The 25,515-nt window shown below is 33.2% G+C and overlaps 1 protein-coding gene across 1 annotated transcript; it reads right to left on the reverse strand.

Annotated features, from left to right (window-relative positions):
- Positions 1–13,575: 13,575 nt before the first annotated feature.
- On the reverse strand, positions 13,576–14,514 carry LOC105985058 (olfactory receptor 14C36-like). Its single transcript, XM_013015470.1, has one exon. It carries the CDS (start codon positions 14,512–14,514, stop codon positions 13,576–13,578), a length of 939 nt encoding a protein of 312 aa, XP_012870924.1.
- Positions 14,515–25,515: the final 11,001 nt, after the last annotated feature.

The raw sequence follows: 25,515 nt of genomic DNA on the forward strand, positions 1-25,515 counted from the left end.
GGTCTGAAAATGCTGAATCATCTGTAAAATAGAAGAATCAAAGAGATTAAAAAAATGATAATATGATCATGAACATTTTCTCTGATACTGTTTACTTCTATTTTATGTAACTGAACTTTATGCACCAAACGTCAGATGTGTGTCCCTGTGACCTGTGTCCATTTTCTCAATTCCCTCCTGGTTCACACATAAAGGTGGTGATGAAATGACAGTGCCTCAATTTCTTTGCATTTCTTGATATATTAAGAACTCTTATTCCTTTTTCTCATCAACACATAACTCATAAATGTGATTGTGTTATATTAATGAATTTTAGATTGATTCATGCATGAAAGCTTTTCTTGGAGATTAAAGTATCAAGATTAATCAAGAATATTCAGAAATTGTGATGTAGAAGACTATATGTAGTATATATTACACCTTCCTATGTCTTTAATTTACATATTCTTATAAACTGTAACATAATTTTATTTTTTTATACATATATCTATTACTACCATTCTAGCCATCTAACACTATATTTTACCTATCATCTATCAATAAACTGTTGTGTTACATATCTATTTTAACTATATTTTCTAGTCTATATAATTTGCATGTATATATATTAATGTTAATTTTATATACTCAAATTAATATATATTCATATAGACAGAAAATCTCATTTCTGATAAAAGGATAATAATCCTGAACACCCTACTCAATATCAAGTTAATAGAAAATAAAAGAATAATAAACAAAAAATAGTCAAGGAGTTTATGAAAATATTCCACAGGATACCAATGATTAGTCAAATGAAATAAAAACCAAAAGAATGAGCAACTCACACTAATTAAAATGAACAGCTATAAAATAAAACTAATTTTTGCTGGGCGCTATTAGCTTGTGCCCATAATCCTGGCTATTCAAGAAGCTATGATCTGAAAATCATGGTTGGAAGACAACCTGGGCAAAAAAATCCATGAGATTCTTACCTCTAGTAAACTACTCAGAAGAATCCAGAAACGGTGCTAGTGCTACAGGCCACTAGCTTTGAGCAAAGAGAACTTTCAGGGACAGTCCCCAGACCTTGAGTTCAAGCCCCAAAACTGGTAAAAAGTAAATAAATGAATAAAAATGTATAATCAGTTTTGACTGAGATTTGGAGAATGTGATTCCTTTACATCATTGGTAGACTGCTTTGTAACTACAATAATAATCATGGATTTTTCAGAAAAGTACTGAACCTTCAACTGCCCTCAGACTTAGAAATGTCACTTCTTATATTGTATCCAAATAAGTGTAAGATCTCAGTTATATAAGGTCTTATATTCATTGCTACATTACACATAATAGCCAAGATAGAAAATAACCTAAATGCCAATCAACAGATGAGCAGAAAAAGAAAATCTGGTATGCTTGTATAATACAATATAATTTAAATTTATCAATGAAATATTTTCATTTAAAAATTATAGGTTTAGTTACTTTTCATTGAACTGAGCAATTTAATGTAAAAATTGATCATGTTGAGTGAATATCCTATTTGAAATAAACTGGATTTGTATAGACAAATGGTCAGTTATTTGTCACTTGATGACTGTCTATTTAAACAATTCTGAGTAGTTACCGTATATAAGAAATAATGAAGATGGGACACTCATTTTAATTATATAAATGAATAAGACACATTTTTATTTTTGATATGAAGCCTATATATGTGAATGTCCTAATGAAAGTTAAATTGATTAGTGTATAGGAATTTACTTTTATGTAAAAAATCCATATGAAAGTGTTAAGAATACACAGAAAATATAAGCATTGAAATGGTTTGTGTGTGTGTGTGTGTGTGTGTGTGTGTGTGTGTGTGTGTTCTATTCTCTGGATTTGACAGGTGGAACCTTCACCAGAGTTAAGAAAGTTACTCCACACACACACACACACACACACACCATACACACACACACACACACAGAGTTGCCCTTTCATGAAGATTAGCTTTCAAATATCAAAAGAAACTCATTAATGAGACCTGCTGTTCCATTCATCCAAGGAACTGAAGAAGAGAATGACAAAGATAAAAAGTGATAGACTTAAAGTGGAAGGAAAAATACCATCCTATCTCCTTAATTTAGTCAGCCATCTAAATTCTATAGATATAAGTGAAGAGTTAGTAGTACTGTTGGAAATTCCTATCTCTAATTTTCTGTTACATTTATTTATACAGTTGTATACAATCTTAATAATTGTACTAATATTAAAATATTGCTTTAATATTCATGTATGCTATGCAGCCTGTATGTATACAGTTCTTTATACATTCAAGTGGTTGGTAAATGAAAACAGTTTTAGATAAAAATTTGAAATCAGCATTTAGTTATTTCCCTTCCCCTCCACAAATTAGAAAAAAATGTATATACAAGATGCAGGGCACCGACATCAAATATAGTGAAAGCAGGGATTATACTGTGGGGGGAAGAACATACAAGAGAAACAAAAAATCATATATTACATGTTAGATACATTAAAAACAATAGGAAGAAAGAAAAAACAAGTTGTTTCCCTATCTTGGGGTTCATTTCACTTAACATCATCTTATATGGTCATATGTACATAGCTTTTGAACTTTTCTGCTTCTCCTCGACTAGTTATTGCAAATAAGGGAAACCATAGGACCTGTGTTTCTTTGGGCCTGGATATAATATGACCCATTGTAACAATAAGATGTGCAAGACACTATGTAGAAAATGAAATTTACAATGGGGGGAGAGGTTAAAGGGGAGGGAAGGGATGGTAAGGAAAAACAAAGGAGGAGGTAACAATGTTTAATAGGAAATCTACTCATAACCTTACACATGTAACTGAAACCCCTCTGTACACTATTTTTATAATAAAAACATTTTGAAAAACCCTGAAATCAGTGAAAATTAGATAATAATAGAATAACCACCTATACTTACGAGTTCACCAGACTCCCTACCATTACTGCAGGCACTTAAGATTACAACTGCTCTAATATAATAGAGATCTATCTCTATGATTTCTCTTTTCTTATTTACCTATTACAGCCTTGATTTGTTTCAAGAATTAAAATCAGTATTGCTATGTAATGATATCTATGTTTGGTTGTTGTAGTAATATTCTTTATGCACACCTCCACTGTTATTCTTCTTCAATTTCTAAAACCAGACCATAATACCAGAAGTACTAATTTTCATGAAAAGTACATGTGACATTCCTCATAAAGACAAAGTTGGTTGCTGAAAGGAGGTGAGCACAAATCACTACATTTCATTTATAGGTCAGAATACCAGCACAACTATGTTTATTGCAGCATTATTTACCATAGCTAAGATATGGAAGCAACCCAGATACCCCTCAATAGAAGAATGGATCAAGAAAATGTGGTATATATACACAATGGAATTCTATGCCTCCATCAAAAAAATGGCATTGCCCTATTTGTTAGGAAATGGAAGGATTTGGAAAAATTATATTAAGTGAAGTAAGCCAGGCTGAAAAAACATAGATTCCATGGTTTCCCTTATTTGCAATAACTAGTATATGTCTGAGACAAGCAGAAACGGTCAGATAAGTTGATGTTAGGCAAAATGAACCCCAAGATAAGGATTCAAATGTTTTTTCTTTCTTGCTATAGTTTCTAACATATTTATAAGATGATTTTTTGTTGCTTAGTATGTCCCTCCCCACAGTATAACCCCTGCTTTCACTGTATTTCATTATTAGTATACTTTGTGAAAGGGAAGGGAAAAAACAAATTGTTTAAATAGGGATACAGTCGGACCCGTTGCAACAATGAGGTATACAAAACATTATGTCAAAAAACGAACTTTACAACTTTTGGTGAGGGGGAGGGATGGGAATGGGAAGGGATGGGAAAACAAAGGAGGAGGCAACAAAACAATGCTTGATAAGAAATGTACTCATTATCTTGCCCATGTAATTGTAACCCCTCTGTACGGTATTTTCACAATAAAAAAATTTTTTAAAGCTACTGTACAACTAGGCCTGTAGTTTGCACTACTACATTATCAATTCATATTTGCTAAAGTATAGAGATTAATTTTTATCACAAATATAAAATCATAAAGGAATGGCAAGGAAACTTCCATAATGGCTATTTTAATAGCATAGATTTGGGACATAAATTTTTGTCATAACCTTTAATAACCATTAGGTTTCATATTGTCAGTTTATCTTGATTTCTACATGCCAACCATATATAGGTAAAGAGTTTTCAATATAATAATGAGCAAAAATTTGACATTTTTATTGAAACCTTGACAGTAACAGAGAGTAATAGAAGGATCTTCTTTTACTTTTTTATTTTCTTGTCAGTCATGGGGCTTGAATTCTTGACTGGGTGCTGTCCTTCAGCTCTTCAGCTCAAGGTGGGTGCTCTACTACTTGAGCCACAGCACACTTTTGGTTTTCTGGAGGTTAAGTGGAGATAGGAGTTTCACATTCTTTCCTGCCCAGGTTGGCTTTGAACCATCATGCTCAGATCTCAGCCTCCTGAGTAGCGAGGATTACAGGTGTGAGCCACCTGAGCTCAGCAGTTATCTTCTTTTCCTACAGTGAAACATCTGCCACTTATCTCATCAGTGTATCTCAATACATTGCGGTAGCTAGTGTGGATTACCGAAACTTACCTAATCAATACTTTTGTTTAAAAACTAAATTATAAACTGAAGATATTAATTTTCAATCATTTTATTTTTACTTATCAATCTCATTAGAAACTCTCAATAATGTAGAATCCAAGCATAATTTTATTTAGAACTAGAAAGATATCCAAGTGAATAAGTAGATCAAAGATATGAATGCTGAGTATTTTCTGAAATTATGAATTAACAGGAAATTGCCAGAGTATGTCTGAAATAGAATGAAATAATTAAATATATTTGTAATTTTTCCATGTGGAAATATTAACTAGTCATATTTCAAAACACTTGAAACATATGGAAATGAATATGTTAAATGATGGTATACTAAATGTGCATCCAAAAGGTACACATGAACATTTGATAGGGTTCCAAAATCTTTATAAGGTTTAGCACATATATTTTTAAATAGTTCTTAACTACAAAAATTAATGTTAAAATATTTGAAAAGAGACTCGAATAGTAGGAACCAACATTACAGTGACCTGTACTTTATGATACAGATAAATGTTTCACAGAGAAAAAGATTTCAAGATTTGTTACACAGTTAAGCGGATAATCTTCTATGTTCATGTTAAGTATAGAATAAGTATTTTATTTTAAATATAACATATTCATATTACTTGTAAATGTAATGCACATAGATATATGGATATATATATATATATATGGATATATATATATATATACAGATATATATATATTTGTTTATATTCGGTGAAGAAATTCAATAAACACAATATTCAATTTTCATATGGGTAATAATATGAGAGATTATAAATAATAGCTAATGATAAATTTACTATAACCATAGCAATTAATGTTTATCAAATTAAGTAGACTACTATTTTCATCTATTAATTTGCAATGCAATTTATAACACTTTATTTGTAATTTTTATCTTTATAATTTCATATGCATAAGAAGATTTATCATTTTCTACTTTAATTTTCAAATTTTGATATTACAGTACTTGGATTGATTCCAACATTTGAGCCCATATTCACTACCCAACAATATCTGAAATATTAAACTCTCTTAAGTTATAGCATTATTAATACTCTCCTTTTTGTTTTATTAAAATAACTTAAAGGCATTAATCTGAAGACATTTTAATCTAAAAGTTTATATTCTCATTTGTAACTGATATGTTCAGATTTTTATATAATCATTAAAATCATTTTTTGTAGTGAGTACATTATATATTCAATGATTCATAAAGAAGTTTGTCAAATCTAACAGAAATATCAAAAAGACACAAAACAAATCTCTGGAGTCTCAGGTGATACAATTTTAACATTGTAAAAACAAAAGTAAATCCTATAAAGTTACTTTTTTAAAATACTTTCTTTTATTATAATATTTATTATAGTATAGAACATTTATGAAAATGATAGTGATAGAAAAATCTAGTCATATTAAATGAGACTTCAAACAACGTTTCAGGAAGAAACTTTTTCTGTAACTAAATGCTTCCTTGGTTGTGATAAATAGGTAAAATTTCCTTTCTGCTTGTGTTTAAACAACAATTCTGTACACAAAAGTTTTTGGTCTGTTACAAATATTTTTTAAAGAAAAAATCTTGTCTTTACTATGACTCCCCCTACTTTACCACAGAGGAAAACAGATTTCTTTTCCTCTCAGTCTCTTCCTCTTTAAATCAAAAGTAGACTTCCTCTCCTCCGTGTTTGTGGGATGGTTTGAGGTTTGCCTGGCTCCAAATAGCTAATGTAAGGAAAGATCTTTCATTCCTCACTGGGAGGCATAGCCAAAACAAAGTTGGGAGGCTGCTGTAGCTGAGCAATTGAAAACAATTTCAAAAAAAAATAGAGTCCCAATTTTGCATCAGCCCTCTTTCTAGAAGAGTAAGAAAGAATTGGATGGGTCAATACACATGTGTACTGCTACTTGTAATTCTAAGCATCACTTCAGTCTTTGCAACGGTCCTGGCAAGTAGGCCCGATATTCCAAATTTTCTTAGGAGAAACAGCAAGCTTAGAAAGGCAAAAGAGCCAGAACATAAAACCATGCCCAAGCTCCTACTAGCATCTGCACGAACACACTGTGCCACACAGATTTGTTGAGGAATTTGGCCTGATACAGTTTGAAATAACTCAATTTGCTGGGGAAAAGCTTTGGAGCATGGTGTTAGTCCAAGTCCTTTTTAGCCCTAGATGGCCTCATAGAAGCAATTCCAACAGAGAACTCTCAGAGCAGGTACGTGTTCTGTTCACAGAAGAGATGGAACAGACAGCTTGTGGATTGTACCTGAAAACCTGCAAGCCATGTGCTCCAAAATAAAAATAAATGAATAGTCTTCTCAGGAAAAGCTATCTTTTCCAGATTGCACAAACTTTTTGAGAGCTGGGCTCAGTCAAATTAATGAAGCTTGGTGCAAAGGCAAAGTAGAAGCAAAGAAAAACTACTTAATGAAGCTGGATCTCCAATCTATCCTAATCAAGGCATAGAATTACTTTAGACTCTTTAAAGTCTCATTTGTTTTAGAGTTCTGAGTATTAGTTATATATGCAATGATTATATCTTATATATCATATATACCATATATATGTGCATATATGTATGTATATATGCATATGCAGATATTACTAGAATTCTGGGCAGCATGCTGACTTTGGGGGTCCATACAAATCACTCCATCAAGAAACACTCCAAAAAAAATTGAAATATTTAAACCAATATCCTCACCCCTATCTTTAAAGTACTGAAATAAACTTCAGGTTTAAATAGGAATTAAAAACAAAACTATGGACGAGAAATAGGTGTTTGTAAGCATTGCTTGATCATTATCTAAGGACTGGTGGATCAGGTCCCTTCAGAGAAGATAAAGTGGTTCTAATCTGGGCTTTACATTTAAACATCAAGGGTGTTTAATAGATTTGTTTTTTGTTTGTTTGCTTTTTACAATCCATGATTACTAAAAAATCCACTGGTCAGATTAAAGAAGACATCTGTAGGCACAAATGAAATCCTTGTACAAAAACATACTAATTCCATTCACACACTAATAACTTTACATACATAATACATATCTATATATATATACATATAAATATATAAATATTTATTTTTGCGGATATAGATATGATTCAATTAATTGTACATCGTTACCCCTTTAATATTAAAATCTGCTATACATATTTAAATAGAATATGAATATTTTAGGTGTGCGAAGTAGACTACAATTTTCAATGTATTTAGAGTGCATTGTATAATGTTTTGTTTGTAGTTTCATATTTCTAATATAGTATCTATAACAATACTCATTATTTTTCCCTTCAGTTTTTATGACAGTTGTTTGCAATTAGAAATTGAGGATCAGTGAGAATTACAAAACAATACAATGATCAGCTATATATCTATTTGATTGTTGTTGTTGGACATGAACCTACTATACTTCCTGAAGCTAATTTGTAACATATGAGATGATTGCAACTGCTATAAAACAATGAATATGTCTCAGAGATTGCTCTCTTCTAAAATTAATTGACTTTTAGTAACTGCTTTATTTGTTCATGTAATGAAATCACTAATTAGTTCATAGAAAAAACAAATATGCCTATTGCAATAATGTATGCTTGCCACATGTTCACCCAAACTCCTTTCCCATTTTTTTTTAATTTTAATTTTTATTTTTTGTGAACATACTGTATAGAGGGGTTACAATTTCATGGGCAAGATAATGAGTACATTTCTTATCAAGCATTGTTGCCTCCTCCTTTGTTTACCCTTCACATCCCTTTTCCATTTTTAAAGCCAAAGAAAATTTCAAATTGAAATGAAACCCTAACGTGAAAGGGAGGAGAAATCATGGGAGCCACAGAGAGTAGTTGCTGGGTACTCACTCTTAGAATCTTCCTAGACCTGAAGATGAGGATAAGAGCTCCTCCTATTACTCTCTCCAAACCAAAGATTCAAGAAGGTATAAAGAAATCCTTCTTCTTACAATACTTGAGAAGCTGTCAAATAAACAAACACCCTAGGTTACATTGTGACACTGATTCACTAGTGTTCTTTTTATCTAAAAATTTGTTCCTGTTAGGAGTAATTTGCAAAAAATTGGGAAGCCCAGCCCTTATCAAGCAAAGAAATCTGATTACCTAAGGGCTATGCCAAACAAATAATGATCTCCAGAGGACATATTAGTCCTGTGGACTCAATTAAAATGCACAGTGGACACAAGGGTTGAATGGATAAAGACAAAATATTATCTGAGCATGAAGAAATGATGGTTTAATTTAGTGAACTAAGGAGATTAGAAAAAAGTCATTATGTTTTTAATCCCCTTTCTAGAAATGCAGGAACATCCCTCTATCAACCTAAACTATGTGTGGGATGATCATTCCACTATGAGATGACTCTCTGAAGCTGAGTTGACATCATTTTAATAAGAAGTCAGCTATAAATAAAACTCAGATTAGTTATATGTGTGCAGAAAATCATTTATTTCTAAGTTTCTAAGTAAAATCCAGACAAAGCTAGGGCTACAGGTAGTCTATGAATTTTCTTATTTTCTACATCTCTAGAAAATTTACTTCTTCTCTCATGATGTAGGATCCTTCCATACACCCCACCTTGGACATGTACAAAGGAGTATTCTTCAGATTTTTATATTTATCTTCTTTCTTTCTTTCCTATAGCAGTATTAAATACAGTGAATATTTGACAGGAACATTTAACTAAAAATTTTTAACATTTACCTTAGCTTTGTTTAGCCCATCTCCTTTAATATCAAGACTTATAATGAAGCAGTAATATTCTCAACTAATAGAATCCAACCACTGTATATTTTTATTTTTACTTTAAAATTGATTGCTAACTTCTGTACTTGTAGATCTACAATACAGTAGGCTATAAACGCCCATGGGGAAATGGTTGTATTTTGTTTAAGTGTGACTGTTTTTCTGTCTTTTCATGTGTGAATGAACACTCCAGCACCATGAACAGAGATCCAAAAAACTTCATTATGACACCTAAAATAGAGGCTTATGGGGCACTAGCATAGTATCTATAGATTCTATAAGGTAGTGTCATTAATTGAGATTTCAAGTTAAATGAGCATGAAGAAAGATTGTCCAGAATACAAGGGACCTTCGTAAGTTTTATTACACTGACAGCCTTTATAAGAAATATTCACCATAATCATTGACTGTCATTTGTGTTATACAAATTTCATAAGCTTTCCAGTATAAGTTTTAAATTCCCTGGCTAATGGAGCACCTTGTGGTGCCAAACTATAGAATTACTCAATACCATAATGTTAAATTTCTTTGTGTATTATACTGCTACTACATCAAAACAAAGAAATGTACATCTGAGTGCCAGTGGCTCAGAGTTAATTCACCCCCCTTTCTTAAACATACTGCCAATATGGGGATAAAACCTGCAGCAAATAATCTATCTGAAAATCATATCCAAGAGACTGCACTAAGTTGTTGTATTTTTCCCCTGAAACCTGGTGTTGGATTTTCAGGAACTTCAAAGGAGGCAAGAATAACAGGCTTGCTTACCTTTGGGATAATCCTTGAAAATACTCAGCATCATTTAATTATTTTATATCAGTGCTGGGGTGTTTGAAATCATGTCCTGCGTGCTGTCTAGCATTTTCACTCCAGGCTTGAGCTCTCCCACCTGAGCCACAGCTTTGCTTCTGGAGTCTCAGTTACAATGCTTGATAAGAAATGTACTCATTATCTTGCCCATGTAATTGTAACCCCTCTGTACAGTATTTTCACAATAAAAAAAACAAATGCATGATACAATCATGCAAACATCATACTGGATCCTTACATCTGAATAATAATTGATCTTGAGGATGTCCGTGTATATATAGATCCTCACTGTGATATATATATATATATCACAGTGAGGATCTATGGTCTTCATTAGTATGATATGAAAATTGCAGACCAACTCCAGAAGCATATTACTCATGGAACAGCATATGTTTCTCCTTGATTTGCTTTTTTATTAGCATGATTGATCTGAAATTTTATTACCATTTAAATTATTATCTATCATTGCCTTACTCATGCAACTGTACAGCATTTTTACAATAAAATAAAATGTAACAAAAAAAGAGTGACACAACAGTGTTTTAAATACATCATATGTATCTTGTTATCAAAACAAGTTCTGTTGTTTTTTTTAATTTGAAAAGAGAAATATTATGGTTCAATTTAAGATCGTATAATTTTCTCACAGGTATGAAATTCTTAGTCAAATTCATGTAAGGTCTATTAAGATACTAATAGGATGTTAAACACAAAGGAAACTAGATAGGCAACAGTGATACACAGCTATAGTCCCTTCACTGGGAGGAGTAACTGATATTCAAAACAGGCAAGGACCACATTAGAAACATGGAGAATTCCTGCATCAATATAACTGTGTGCCCTAGGGAAATTTTGCTTACTTATTCCAAAGTGAAAAGCAATATCTGATTTTACATTTAGATTCAGGAAATTGAATCCTATGTCTGGAAATATATTTGCTATTTATCTGAGCCATCAGCCTCCTTAGGAACTGGATAATCAAGGATATGCCTAAGACATTCCAAATCTTACCTCCAAGTCTTTGCTCTATTAGATTACATAGTTGGAATCTGTTTGTTGTAAAATCTGCGCAATCACAGACATTGAATTACAATGACATGATTTAACAAAGTTCAGTTTCCTATCAGCAGTTCCTCCTGAGCATCCCCCTGGGTAATGTTTGCCAGTATGTCAACAATAAGAGAATAAATGAGGAAGTTGTTTAGGAACTGAATTAGAATTGTAAATTTTAGAGTCCACTTACAATGACAACTATTTTTATCAAACTTTTATTTACATCAATATTGCAAATTAAAGTATATGCTTACTAATTGTTCCTGTAACTCTTCTGATGATTATTCTGGATAACTTCTCTGTCAATGCTAAGAAAATTATAGACAAAATGTATTGTACAGAGTAAGTTGAAAATTTTACAATACAAAGTTAATAAATCACATTGAATTTAGGAATCTATACATGGTCATATTTAAGCTAAAGAATAAGTCAGCCAGGCACTGGTGGCTCACATAATCCTACTACTTTGGAGGCTGAGATCTGAGGATCACAGTTCAAAGCCAGGCTGGGCAGGAAACCCCATGAGATTCTTATCTCCAATGAATCACCAGAAAACCAGAAGTGGCACTGTGGTTCAAGTGGTAGAGCACTAGTATTGAGCTGATGTGCACAGGGACAGTGCCCAGGCCCAGAGTCAAGCCCCATGACTGAAAAAAAAAAAAAAAAGGAGTGGTCATCTGAGTATTCTGAAAAGTAACATGAGATATTTCTAGGAGAAGAAACAGTATGAATGTTAACAGCATACTTCTATTCTCTAAAAACAGTGGTTTTTTGCGTAGAATGTTGAAAAATGACAAAATCTAAGTGGAGGATAGCACAAGTGGTGGAGCACACCTTGAGCAAATAAGCTAAGACCAAAAGACCCTGAGTTCAGTCCCAGTCTCTCTCTGTCTCTGTCTCTCTATGTGTCTGTCTGTCTCTCTCTCTCTCTCTCTTTCTCTCTCGCACACATACATACACACCAATGAATCACTAGAACTTTCAATAATTAGGACCTTACTCTAACATTTGAAATAGAGGCTGAAATCACAGTGGTTTGTTGTTGCTGTTGTTATTGCTTTATTTTGTTTTTGCCAGTCCTTAGGACTGAACTCAAGGCCTGGGCACTGTCCCTCAGCTACTTTTTGCTCAAGCCTAACACTCTACCACTTGTGCCACACCACTACTTCCAACATTTTGTTTTCTGTTTTTGTGGTACTGAGGAATCAAACCCAGGGCTTAATTCATGCTAGGCAAGCACTCTGCCACTAAGTCATATTCCCAGCCCAGAAATCACACTTTTATTATTTATTCATTAGATATATGTTCTTCATTTTGAATTACATCAAATCATTTCTCATTATCATTCATTTTGACATAACATTTTAATTTCTTTTGTTTTTCTTTTAATTTCTCAAAATTTGCTTTATTAAAATAAGTTTTATAATATTTATTTTACATGGAATTGAATAAACCAGATGATATATTTCTAAAATTCTGTACAGTTTTATTGTAAAAATGCTGTACAGAGGTGTTACAGTTACATGAGTAAGGTAATGAGTACATTTCCTATTGAGCTTAAATTGTCAAAATTTCATCTGGTATATAATCAAGATTCCTAAATATTTGACAAACTTGTATGCAACTAGAATTTAATTATATTAATTTTGAAAAACTCTTTATAAAGAGAAAATAGGAAAATGTTAAAGAGAAAATAGGAAAATGTTAAATATTTTTAAATGATTGTCATAGTTTATATACAAACTTGTATATGTTTCAAATCATACTTAAACAACATAGTCATCTATGATAAAATAATGTTAATATTTAAGAAATTTGAATCCATTCCCATATGATAGAAAGAATAATGTAAAATAATTATAAAAAATATATTCAAGTTCTCAATGGAGTGACTTAATAGTAAGCAATGTAAGTCATAGAACACCAAAGAATTTTAAGTTTAAATCTCATTCAGTGAATCTCAGATATTAATGTTTCATTAAAATTAAAATTAATTATAGCTGGGCATCAGGGTCTTGTGACTATAATCCTTTCTTCCAAGGTAGGTAAGATCTAAGAATCATTGTTCAAAGGCAGCCTGTGGAGGAAAGCTCTTCTCTCCAAAATCTATTTTAAAAAAGCCAAAATTTGGTGCTATAGCTCAAGTGGTAGAGCACTGGTTTTGAGCACATAGAGGCTCAAGGACAGAGTTCCAATCTGAGGAATGTCAAAAGAAAAAGGAAATAATAACTTTAATTGTAACAAAATATTAATTGGATTTAATACTAATATCAGTTAATTAGGTATTAATATTTTTCTGAATAAATACTTCTTAATATGACTTTATGTACAGCCTGCTTTATCTGTTTGTTTCGAAGACTGTAGATCACAGGATTCAGGAATGGTGGAACAATGGAATAAAATGCAGATAGAAGCATATCCTCAATTATTTCAGTGTTTGGTGACTGCCTTAAGTACACCACGGAACCACTACTAAGAAACACAGACACCACAAGAACATGAGGCACACAGGTGAAAAAGGCCTTTCCTCGATCTTCTTTACCTGGAATCTTCATCACTGTTGAAAATATGTGAACATATGACAAGACAATGAAGATAAAGCAGCCACCGCCTATTCCCACAGCCGACAAAAGAAGTAAGAGTTGGCTGCTAAAGGTGTCTGAGCAGGACAACTTCAGCAGAGAGGGGATATCACAAAAGAACTGACTGATCACGTTGGATTGACAGAATGTCAGTCGGAAAGTGTTGCCAGTGTGAAGAGCTGCATAGATGAGACCACTAAGTAGGGAAACCAGTGTGGTCTGGACACAGAACAGGTGGTTCATGATGACATGGTAGTGTAGGGGCTGGCAGACAGCCACGTAGCGGTCCTGGGCCATGATTGTGAGAAGCAACAATTCCACACTTGCACAAAAAAGTACAAAAAATACCTGCATTCCACAGCCAGTTACAGAAATTGTCCTGTTGTTGGTGAGGGAGTTGATACAGGCATTGGGGACAGTGACAGAAATGTAGCACATATCCAGGATAGATAAATTCCTGAGGAAGAAGTACATGGGTGTGTGCAGGTTCTGGTCAATGGTGGTAACAGTGATGATGATCAGATTCCCTAACAGGGTGGCCAAGTACATCATCAGGAACAACATAGAGAGCAGGAGTCTGAGCTCCCACACCTCAGCAAAGCCCTCCAGGAGAAACTCAGTCACTAGGCTGACATTGGCCATGCTCTGAAAAGTAAAAGGAGGGCAATAACCATAAAATATTTGATAAGATGATCTCTAGTTATTTCTTTTTAAAGTGTTTTCTTCTGTTGTCTATATGACTGTCATGTGTTGAAAATTTCAACTAGTCAACATACATTTTGACTACTCCTAGCAGATTAAAATATAAAAAGAAAAGAGAACACTCCATTTTATTGACTCAGTTTACCTTAAATACTCTTACTCTGTTTCTTCAATAAAAAACAGTTCATGGCTTTCACTGTGTTATGAAGATTAATTTGTTTAATATCAGTCCATTTCATATTACTGAATAATTATCTTCATTAGTCTTGAATATTCAAAGGGAGTCGACCTGTAGATCTCACATATATATATACACATATACTTATATACATATATGAACACCTGTATATTTATCATTGTCATTTTATTTTATTAAACAATATGATTACATATTTATATATTTTAAGAATGAAAATTAGTTTTCAGATATGATTACAAGCACATTATATAAATCCTATATGATTATGAGGGGGTAGTCCTGGGAATTGAAAACAGGATCTGGGTACTATTCTGAACTTCTAGCTCAAGGTTAGAGCTCTACCAGTTTAGCCACAGCTTCACTTCTGGCTCTTTTGATGCTTAATTGGAGGCTTTCAAAGACATCCCTGCTTGGGCTGGCTTTGAACAGCAATCTTTAGATCTGAGCCCCCTGAGTAGCTAGGACTCCAGGTGAGAAACACTGGTGTCACAGGTTTTTGCCATCAATGTCCACACATTCTTACAAGTTGACAATGCCCTATTATCCAAATATGCTTTCTGTGATATTTGTTATTTTAAATATAATTTTACCAGTATATTTTGTGATAACATTGAAAAGATAAACTCAGCACTAATTTAGGGAATTAATGAGATCAAGTGTATAGTAGCTCATTTGATAAATACTGTCCAAGAAGAGAACGATTTCTTTATGGCCATGTACATCTTTGAAATTCACTGGAAAACAGAATGTGAATGCTTTGTATTCATTTCTCTTGACGAGTACATCATTTTAATTAAGGAATGGAATATTTTCTACTTTAATCTCTGAATATATTTATCAATCTTAGTCATTCAGGTCATATTCATCATATGCTGACTGTTTTCTCCATTAGATCTTAAAAAAAAATGTCAAGGGGCTGGAAAGGTGGCTCAGTGGTAGAGCGCTTGCCTTGCATGCCTGAGGCCCTGGGTTTGATTCCCCAGTACCACATAAGCAAAAAGAAAAAAGCTGGAAGTGGTGCTGTGGCTCAAGTGGTAGAACGCTAGCCTTGAGCTGAAGAACTGAGGGACAGCGCCCAAGCCCAGAGTTCAGGCCCCATGACTGGACCCCCCCCAAAAAATGTCAAGTGAGGGGCTGGGAAGGTGGCTCAGTGCTAGAGCGCTTGCCTTGCATGCATGAGGCCCTGGGTTCGATTCCTCAGCACCACATAAGCAGAAAAAAAAAGCCGGAAGTGGTGCTATGGCTCAAGTGGTACCATGCTAGCCTTGAGCTAAAGAGCTGAGGGACAGTGCCCAGGCCCAGAGTTCAGGCCCCACAACCGGACCCAAAAAAAAAATGTCAAGTGAAAATACTGTTATAAATACTTCCTTAATCAATACTTACAGTTTTATTCAACCAGCTTTATATTTTGTTTAGAAACCTCATACTGTCTGGAGTTATAGAAAGTATAGTGTGACTACTCCCCAATATATTGTATGTCCCCACTCAAGGGTGAATTATATTGTTGGTATTTCTTTGTATATTTGGCAGCAAATAAATGTTACCAACCTGATGGATAAGATTATTTCAATACAACTAATTTATCACTAATATTATTCCCTACACTAATTTATTTTTGTATGTTTTTATTGTAAAAATGCTGTACAGAGGGGTTACAGTTACATGAGCAAGGTAGTGAGTACATTTCCTATTGAGCATTGTTGCCTTCCTCCTTGCCTACACTAAATTATTAATAAATGCCAGCAAAAGAAATAATTAAATTCTTACATAATGCCATTGAATGATGTAGGTACAGACAGGAATAGAATAATGAAACTCATTTGCTAAAGTTTGACTAGCGCAAATTAGATTTTATCTCATCCTTTGTAGTCTTCAGGAATTTGTTCATATTTTGCCCAAAATTAGCTGGGATATAATTCAGATAGGAAGGTTTGTGTTGGAAGAAAGCTAGTCATTTTCTGAGATGGAATTCTACCAAGTGAATATATATATATATATATATAAAGTTATGAATGATATATATTTGAATGAAAATAATTTATAATATAATAATATTTAATACACTATAGTCTAATAGAGATAATATGTGATGTAAGCAGGAAATAAGCAGGGTACTGGTGGTTTTTGTCTGTATTCTTGCTACTGGGGAAAAGATGAGAAGGACCCTAGTTTGAGGTCAATCTAGATAGAAAATTTTGCAAGACCCTTCTCACCTGTGAGTTGGATAAAGCCATGTACACCTGTTATTCTAGCTCTGATGGGAATAGATGACTCACAACCAGGTACATATTTAGGCAGGATGAAAACTCCTGTTTTCAAAACAAACAGTGAAAAGCAGGTAAGAAGTCAGTTTCAGCAGTAAGAAAAGCTTCTCTACAAGTACTATACCCTAAATTTATAGCCCTGAACATTTCAAAAAAGCTTAGAAGAAAAAAAAACAAGAAAATAATTGGTAAGACTAATCCTAATAGAAAACAAACATTTCACCATCTACAAACACCCATACTCAATGCTTTCCCCAGTGTTCACAGAAGCTGGCTTGTTACACATGATTTCAAACAGATTCTAAAGAGTTTTGTAAAGTCACTAACCAACAAAAAAATATATAAAAGTTTAAGGTAAAGTCATATCAAAATAAAGGATAATATAATATTGCTATGGTAATGTAAAATATTCAACCTTAATATAAAAATATAGCCAAAGCAATAAAAATTCCACCAAAAACTTGAATGACACACAGTATAAATGCATATAAAATGTAATATCTGAAATTTATAACAGTCTAACAGTCTGGAGTAGTTAAAGTTTGAAATGTTTGCGTGATATTAAAGGTAAGCTGTTAATAGCTGAATCAAAGAAAATTAAAAACTTTTATATAATCTTCATAGTAATAACAAACAATGGCATAGTAAACATAAAAAATTAAAAACACCAAAGTTTATCATTTTAAAGAAATCATCAATTACAACCCAGACAACATAGGAAGGAAGCAATAAAGCAACTATGAAGGAGGGAAAACAAAGTTGTTTAGTTAGCAATAAATCTTTTATTTTCTGGAGTCAGATTTATTGATTGCAGCTTATCTTAAGAACAATAAACTTGTAATGGATTAACAACAGGTATGAAAGTAAAATTATTACCTAGTGATAAGAAGGAAATTTTATTTATACAGAGGCATGAACAAATACAGTATCTTAATCATTGTTCATATTTTATATCAAACAAAATTTCAATTTCATGAAAACAATGAGAAATATGCATTTTTGAGATCAACTAAAAATAAATCTTTTGTTCAAATCAGTTGTGGTATGGCAAGTATTGAAAGCCAGGCACATTCCCATTATAATTTGTTAAGGTCTAGCAGATTGCTATGGAGATTCCTATAGAACCACTGCAAAATTGAGAGTGAAGTTAAATACCTGAGGAACTTTTAGTAGCAATGTTAACAACACCAAACCCTAATTTTATAAGTAGATATAAGAAATTAATACTGGTTACATTTTTAAAAAACTATATTTTGTGCAATTGGTGCTGAACTCAGAGCCAGCTCTATCCTTTATAGTTTTTTGCTCATGGCTGTCACTCCAACAATTACTAGAATCAAAGCTAAACTTTCAGCTTTTTTTAGTTAATTGAACATTTGAGTGTCTCAGACTTTCGTACCTGGTCTGGCTTTGAGCCAGTATTAGGATTATATGCTCTACTGAAGCCAGGGCAAAACCTATTTTGAAAGGATTATTTAATTAAAAAACATATATTCATTACCTTATCAAATAACTCATTTAAACAAAACTAAAGAAGGAAACATTAAGACTGATGAGACAGGCCAAACACTAGAGGCTCATTCCTGTAATGTACATACTCAGGATGCTGAGTCCTCAAGTATCAGTGCTCAAACACCAGAGCAGGCAAGACAAATCTATGACACTCCATCTCCAGTTAAGTAGGAAAAGCCAGTGTGGCCCACGTGTTAGAGTCAGCCATGTGTGCAAGGCAAATTCACAAGACTCTGATTATAATACCCAGTACTAGGCATAATAAATAAGTACATAAATACATAATTTAATATCATGCCACAAATAAAAGAAGCAGAAAAGCTTAGGATAAATAATTGTAAGTCTGCAAAATCAATAAACATCCATGAAATCTTAATATTCTGAATTTGCTCAGATAGTATAAACCAACACACATTAAATACTTTGGTTAATCAAAAACTCCACAAGAACTAAAACAGAATTCAGGCAGTGTTCAACACCACAGCACTTGTGATCTATTGGGGCAGAAACATCGCTTACAAAAACCATTTTCACTATACAATTTTCTATTTCTGGCATAAAGACCTAATGAGACTTCTGTTAATTCAGCACATATCCATTTATATAAATAGTGACATATAAAGGACACATTCACACTTTTAAGTCTACAATAAGTTTTAGATTAGTGGAGAAACAATGAGATGTACAAGTCGTTATGTCGAAAACGAACTTACAACTTTGGTGCGGGGGTGGGGGGGTTGGGGGAAAGAGTGGGGAGGATTGGGGGGGAGGGGAGAGGATGGGAAGGGGAAACAAAGGAGGAGGCTACAAGGCTTGAGAAGAAATGTACTCATTATCTTGCCCATGTAATTGTAACCCCTCTGTACAGTATTTTCACAATAAAAAAGAAATATTAAAAAAAGAAATATGATGAGCAATATAGCATAGGCTAAAATTTTATTGCTGTTGAGTCAGAGTAACATATAATATTCAATATTATTTGGTGAACTTGCTTAAGATACATTATTTTGATTTCATAAAGATTAATGATTTAAATGCATATTTTCTGGTGATGGTAAGTACACTAAAATAATTCAAAATAGTAAACTTAGCAACCTTATATAATATATATCCATAAGGTAATTCATTTAATCCTTGCTTAATATATTTGATGGCTTAAATATGATAATGAGTTATATATGTATTCAATAATGTTTGCAATGTCTTTAAACAGGAATAGAAACTTCAAAAGTACTTCATAACAAAATTCAGGAGACTCAGAAAAAATAAAACATAAGAGAAAAGGTAAAAATATGTGTCAAGAAGATAAAAACGTATTTAAGTACATGTGTGTGTCAAGAATATAAAAACAGGCCCTTATGTAATTTGATTTATATTATTTGACTTATGTATACTATGCTAAAGAACAGTTTGATTGTTTTCTTTATAATGTCTCAACATACCAATTTGAATATTTTCTGAGAAGTAAATAAAAATTGCTTGGAAATACAAATTGTGAATCACATGGTATAAAAAAAGCAACCACCAGTGGTTTTTTGGTTTATATGTTCTTCATGAATCTGCCACATTCCCTGATATTGGTCGGTGACAGTTGAAACAATTACATTTTCTCCAGAATTGCCCTTTTACAAAATAATTTCTTACCTGTTCTTATTTTCTTAGTGAAATCATGGGTCCTTGCAGGAAAAAAATGTTTGTCTCTGTATTTCCTGTCCATACTTTTAAGAGGGATTCCATTTTGCTTACTAACACACTATTTCAAAGTGAGTCAAGGTATTGCTGGGGAATCCTCACGTAAACAAGGTAGAAGACAAGGCATCCTCTGTAACTGCAGTATGCTCACAATTAGTGACTGTTTCTTAACCCACGAGAAAAGGACACAGCTTTCTCTAGTAAATGCCTACAAATCAAGGTTATTTAACAAAATGCAGGATTTAAGAATGTCTTCATACAAGCAAACTTTCAATGTAATGTTCTAGTTGTGGGTGGATGAGGTTCTTTTATTGAAAGTGTGGGCCTGAAGTAGGCTCACCCTGGGAGCAGTCCTGGGAGCAGATGGCCCAGAGGTAATTTCAGGCAGTCGATGAACTCCAAAGCCCAGAAGAGGAACCATTGCAACAATGAGATATACAAGTCGTTATGTCGAAAAACGAACTTTACAGCTTTGGCCGGGGAGTGGGGGTGGGGTAAGTCTGTGAGCGGGGAGAGATCAGAAGGGATGGGAAGGGGAAATAAAGGAGGAGGTAACAATGCTGGATAAGAAATGTACTCATTACCTTGCTCATGTAATTGTAACCCCTCTGTACGGTATTTTCACAATAAAAAATCGATTAAAAATGGAGATAAGGTTGCCTGTGGAGATTGTTAAATGACATGGTTTGTGACTTACTGGCATTAGGAACATGAATAATCATTTGAAGAGTGGACTTGTTAGGAAGAAATAGCATATCTATAACGTCCAGAATCCAGGGTTATTGGAAAATTATTCTATACTGATATATTTCATTATAAGTTTTTGTAAATACATCCAGAACATAGTCTTGTGTTTATACTATTACCATGTGTGTAGTTTGTGGTTTTTAGTTTCTATTTTTATTTACCTGCATAGTGCATAACATATAACTGAGTTTGAAGACAGGCATTTCTTCTAACTCAGGGAACTTCACTTACATCTCTCCTTTTCTAGTATCCCTCTTATGTCCGGCTGAAGTATCATCTGATTTAACACCTATGTGAGGTTGTGCTGGGGCATCTTGTACTGGTTGTGGGAGTTGGTGTGTGAAAAGATCCCATCTGATATGGGAAAGGGAAGGGGAACAACAAAATGGTGAGACAAAGGACAAATGGTGAACTAATGCAACAGCAATGCTCAAAAGACACTATGTTGGAAATGAACTTTATGAATTGTGGAGGAAAGATGAGGGGACAAAAACTCTAAAATATGACAGACAGGGTAACAATGTTTGACAAGAAATGTATTCAATACCTTACATATGTAACTGTAACCCCTCTGACATTACCTTGACAATAAAATTAAATAAAAATGGCCCACCTGTGCATTCAGTGACACCACATTGAAATCTGGTTTTCATCGTGTTTGGATCATTTGCCTTTTAGAAAATGTCAAAACCACAGTATCGAAAATTATATCAATTGCCATAGGTATTTTCTCAGAGGGAGCTGGTTTATCAGAACATCAACAACAAACATCATTGAACAATTTTTAAGATAAGTGATCATATTTTTGTGTACATATGTGTATATCATTGTATTTGTAATTTCCCCAATGTTTTATCTTCCTTGCTGTACTTAAACTTTTGCCCATTTTTTGTTGGCATCAATTAGTTGTCAAGGGAGTTGATTTTGACATCTCCATAGATGAACACATTCTACTTTGATCACACTCACTCCCTTCATCGCTGTTCCTCATCTCCCTCCCTTTTTGCCAAACCAAATCTCCTTAAACTTCATTGATACATTTTCTACCTGTCCATATAGTGGTTTCACCATGTCACACTCTCAACAGTAGCAACATCTAAGAGAGGACCATTTTTACAATCTGTTTTGCTTTTTTTATTTTGAAAATACCATACAGTGAGGTTACAATTACATGGGCAAGGTAATGAGTACATTTCTTACCAAGCATTGTTGCCTCCTCCTTTGTTTCCCCTTCCCATCTCTTCCCATCTCCCCTCATCTCCCCCCTACCCCCCATCAAAGTTGTAAAGTTTGTTTTTCGACATAACGACTTGTACATCTCATTGTTGCAATGGGTCCACCTGTATCTCTATCTAAACGATTTGTTTTTCCCCTTCCCCTCCACAAATTATACCAACATCAAATACAGTGAAAGCAGGGGTTATACCGTGGAGGAGGGACATACAAAGCAACCAAAAAATCATCTTATGAATGTGTTAGAAACAATCGAAAGAAAGAAAAAAATTGAATCCTATTTGATTCAAAATGACTATCAATTCTGCAAAGAGTTTTACCATGTTATTTCACACATGCTGCTTGTATAGAACTTTACTGGACTCCTAATTCTGAAATTCTTGAAATGTTACAGTATTTAATAGCTGTCTAAATAGCCTGCTTTTATTAATATATTTCATGTATTTAAATATTATGGAAGGGAAGTTTTCAAATGGATGACTTCTAATCAATTCTCTTAAGTCACAGCTGAGCAAATTAATGTACTCATAACTCTATGTGTTATACAGAGAGAATGACGGAGCTCATCTGATACAGGCTAAGTTCCACATAGGACATTGTCTCTGAGCTCCATGCAGTTGCCCTAAATTACTTTTCACTAGCTAACTAGTTTGCTAACTTAGTCCTTGATATAACTCCACAGACAGCACTATCTTTAAGTTCAACTTTGTGTCCATTCCTGAGTTTTCATTGGGCTCTATTTACCTGTCCTCAGGAGATTTGCTTGAAATCACTAGTGGGAAACCAACTCTCACAGGGCATTTAGGACTTAGTTCCCAGAGTGTTAACTAGTGACCCATGGATAGGCCCACATTTTCAATAAAACAGGATGTGATTCACTCATCATTAAACTATCAGAATGGAATTTATCTTAAGACATTCTTAATCCTGCTCCTGGATAAACCATCTTTATGTCCTACATTTGTCGATATTAATCAGAGAAAGGTATTTCCTCATCTCTGAGTTAAGAACAGTCACTAACAGTAAGTACACTATTGCTGTACCCTTGACCCATGTCTGATTCACATGAGGATTGCCTAGGGATCTTTCAGTTCACCTTGAAATATTTTATTGAAAATTAGTTTTACAAAGAACAATACGTCTTAGTAAATGTCACTGCTTCCAATGTCATCCTCCTTTGCCCCCTCCCATCCCTACCTCAAGTCATGTACTTCAGTTGTTACATAACATACACTGAATAAAATGATTGCATTTGCAGTCATTGGACTATTGTTTTAAAATGAAAAATCAATGTGATATTATATATAATGGTATATTTTGCAGTCGTTCTGTAGGGTAATTTATTATTTAAAACAGAATATCTGTTTCTTTTAACAAAGTTCTTAATACTGCCCTGGACCTGCATCCACCATTCTGCCCTATGTTCCTCTGCGTTAGTTCTTCTCTGTGTGCTTGATTTCAAGTAGCAAAAATGGTCTCTAGGATCATCAATTTTTTTTAAAAAGTGTGATTGTATATGAATATAAGGTGGCAAATAGGTATAGAGCCTTTTTGTATTTCCCCTACGAGTATCCTGGGTTATTTTTTCACAGTGAGATTCCTTGTATTGGAAAGTAATATTAAATAGTTATAAACATTAGAAGGTAATTTTCACAGGTGTGAGTGTCTAGAATCCTCTGGTATTATCAATTTTTATCTCACTTAAATTGAGTTTAATTTTAAAAATAAAATTTGCAATTTTTTAAATAGCAGGACTTTTGTTCTCTAATAATAAGTTATATTCCATTGGAAAACTGTATCACATTTTGCTTGTCCTTGAATCTTTTGATCAGTGTTTAGATTCTTCCACATCTTGAAACTTAGGAGCAATGCTGCAGCTGGCATAGTTCTGAGGGAGCTCTGAGAACATCTCTTAGATTTAAGGTGTAGACCCAGAATTGAGATTCCTGAATCATATAGCCAAATCATTTGAGTTGTACTAAGGAAGTTCCCTAATTACTTACAAACTATTATATCAATGTGCTCCATAACAGGGTAAAGAAGTGATTTCCTCAAATCCTTTTCAATACTACTTTTCTCTTGCTTAATTGATAGTTGTCATCCTAAAACTTGTGATATAACATCTCCTAGTGTGTGGATGTGCATTTCCTTTATTAATAGCCAGACTAGGAATATTTTCATTAACTTAATAACTATTCTTATGTGTATTTTGCTAAACACATTTACCTATTCTTAGTATAATTTGTAGTCTGTTTATTTTTCTTACTTGAGATAATAATGTTTTTGTTCAGTATTGATTTTTGGCGACTAAGACCAAGTACGGTTACCAAGTATTTTCTTTCATTCCTGTTGTAACTTTACTCTATTAGTTTATTCTGTTTCTATGCAGAAGGTTTTTAGTTTCATGAATCTCCATTTGTCTTGTTTTACTTTCTTAGGCTCTTATGTTCATTAAAAATTATTGAAAATACTAATGGGAAGAAGCTTCTCCTTTCCTCTTGAAATACTAGAGTTCAAGTTTTTGTGTTTAAGTGTTTAAACCAGATTGGAGTTAATTTTAATTAAGCTAATGGTAAAGGTCTAATTTTTGTTCTTTAGGCATATGGAGATCTTTCATTCCCAACAGCATTTGATGAAGACACTGTCCATCTTCAATATTCTTTATATGTATGTACATGGCTACTTGGAGATACTTTTTGTTCTTCTATTACTGGATAAGCCTATTTTTTTCTCAGATTGCAGCTTTGATCTCAGGCCTCAGGTTCGCTTGGCTGGCTTGCTTTCTGCTGATGAATTGCTACTTGCTATCATTTTGATGTTTATTTTGGATATAGGTTATCACAGGCTTTTTGCTCTAGTTAGCTAGAAACTTCAATTTTTCTGATTTCAGCCCCACTAATTTCTAGGATTATATAATTTCTAGGATTCTATTTTTATGAAGTTATAATTTAACTTTGATCAGTATAGGTTTTTAAAAATTAGCTGAAATCAGGAAAAAGAATTATTCCTCCTTTGATCACAATTTGTTCAATTGAATTTTGCTATAAGGTTTCTACTTTCCTTAATAATTGGGGAAATTTTCTATTTATGAAAAATTAATTTTTATGCTTATGTTTATTCTGTGGTGACCTTAACTAAACATGTTTCCTTCTATATAGAAGGAAATTCACTTGGAGTTTTTTTTATTGTGAACAGATTTATTTTTAATTTTTATTTATTTTTTATTGTGAAAATACTGTACAGAGGGGTTACAATTACATGGGCAAGATAATGAGTACATTTCTTATCAAGCAT

Source organism: Dipodomys ordii, unplaced genomic scaffold (genome assembly GCF_000151885.1).
Source record: "Dipodomys ordii isolate 6190 unplaced genomic scaffold, Dord_2.0 Scaffold27, whole genome shotgun sequence".
Lineage (NCBI taxonomy): Eukaryota > Metazoa > Chordata > Mammalia > Rodentia > Heteromyidae > Dipodomys > Dipodomys ordii.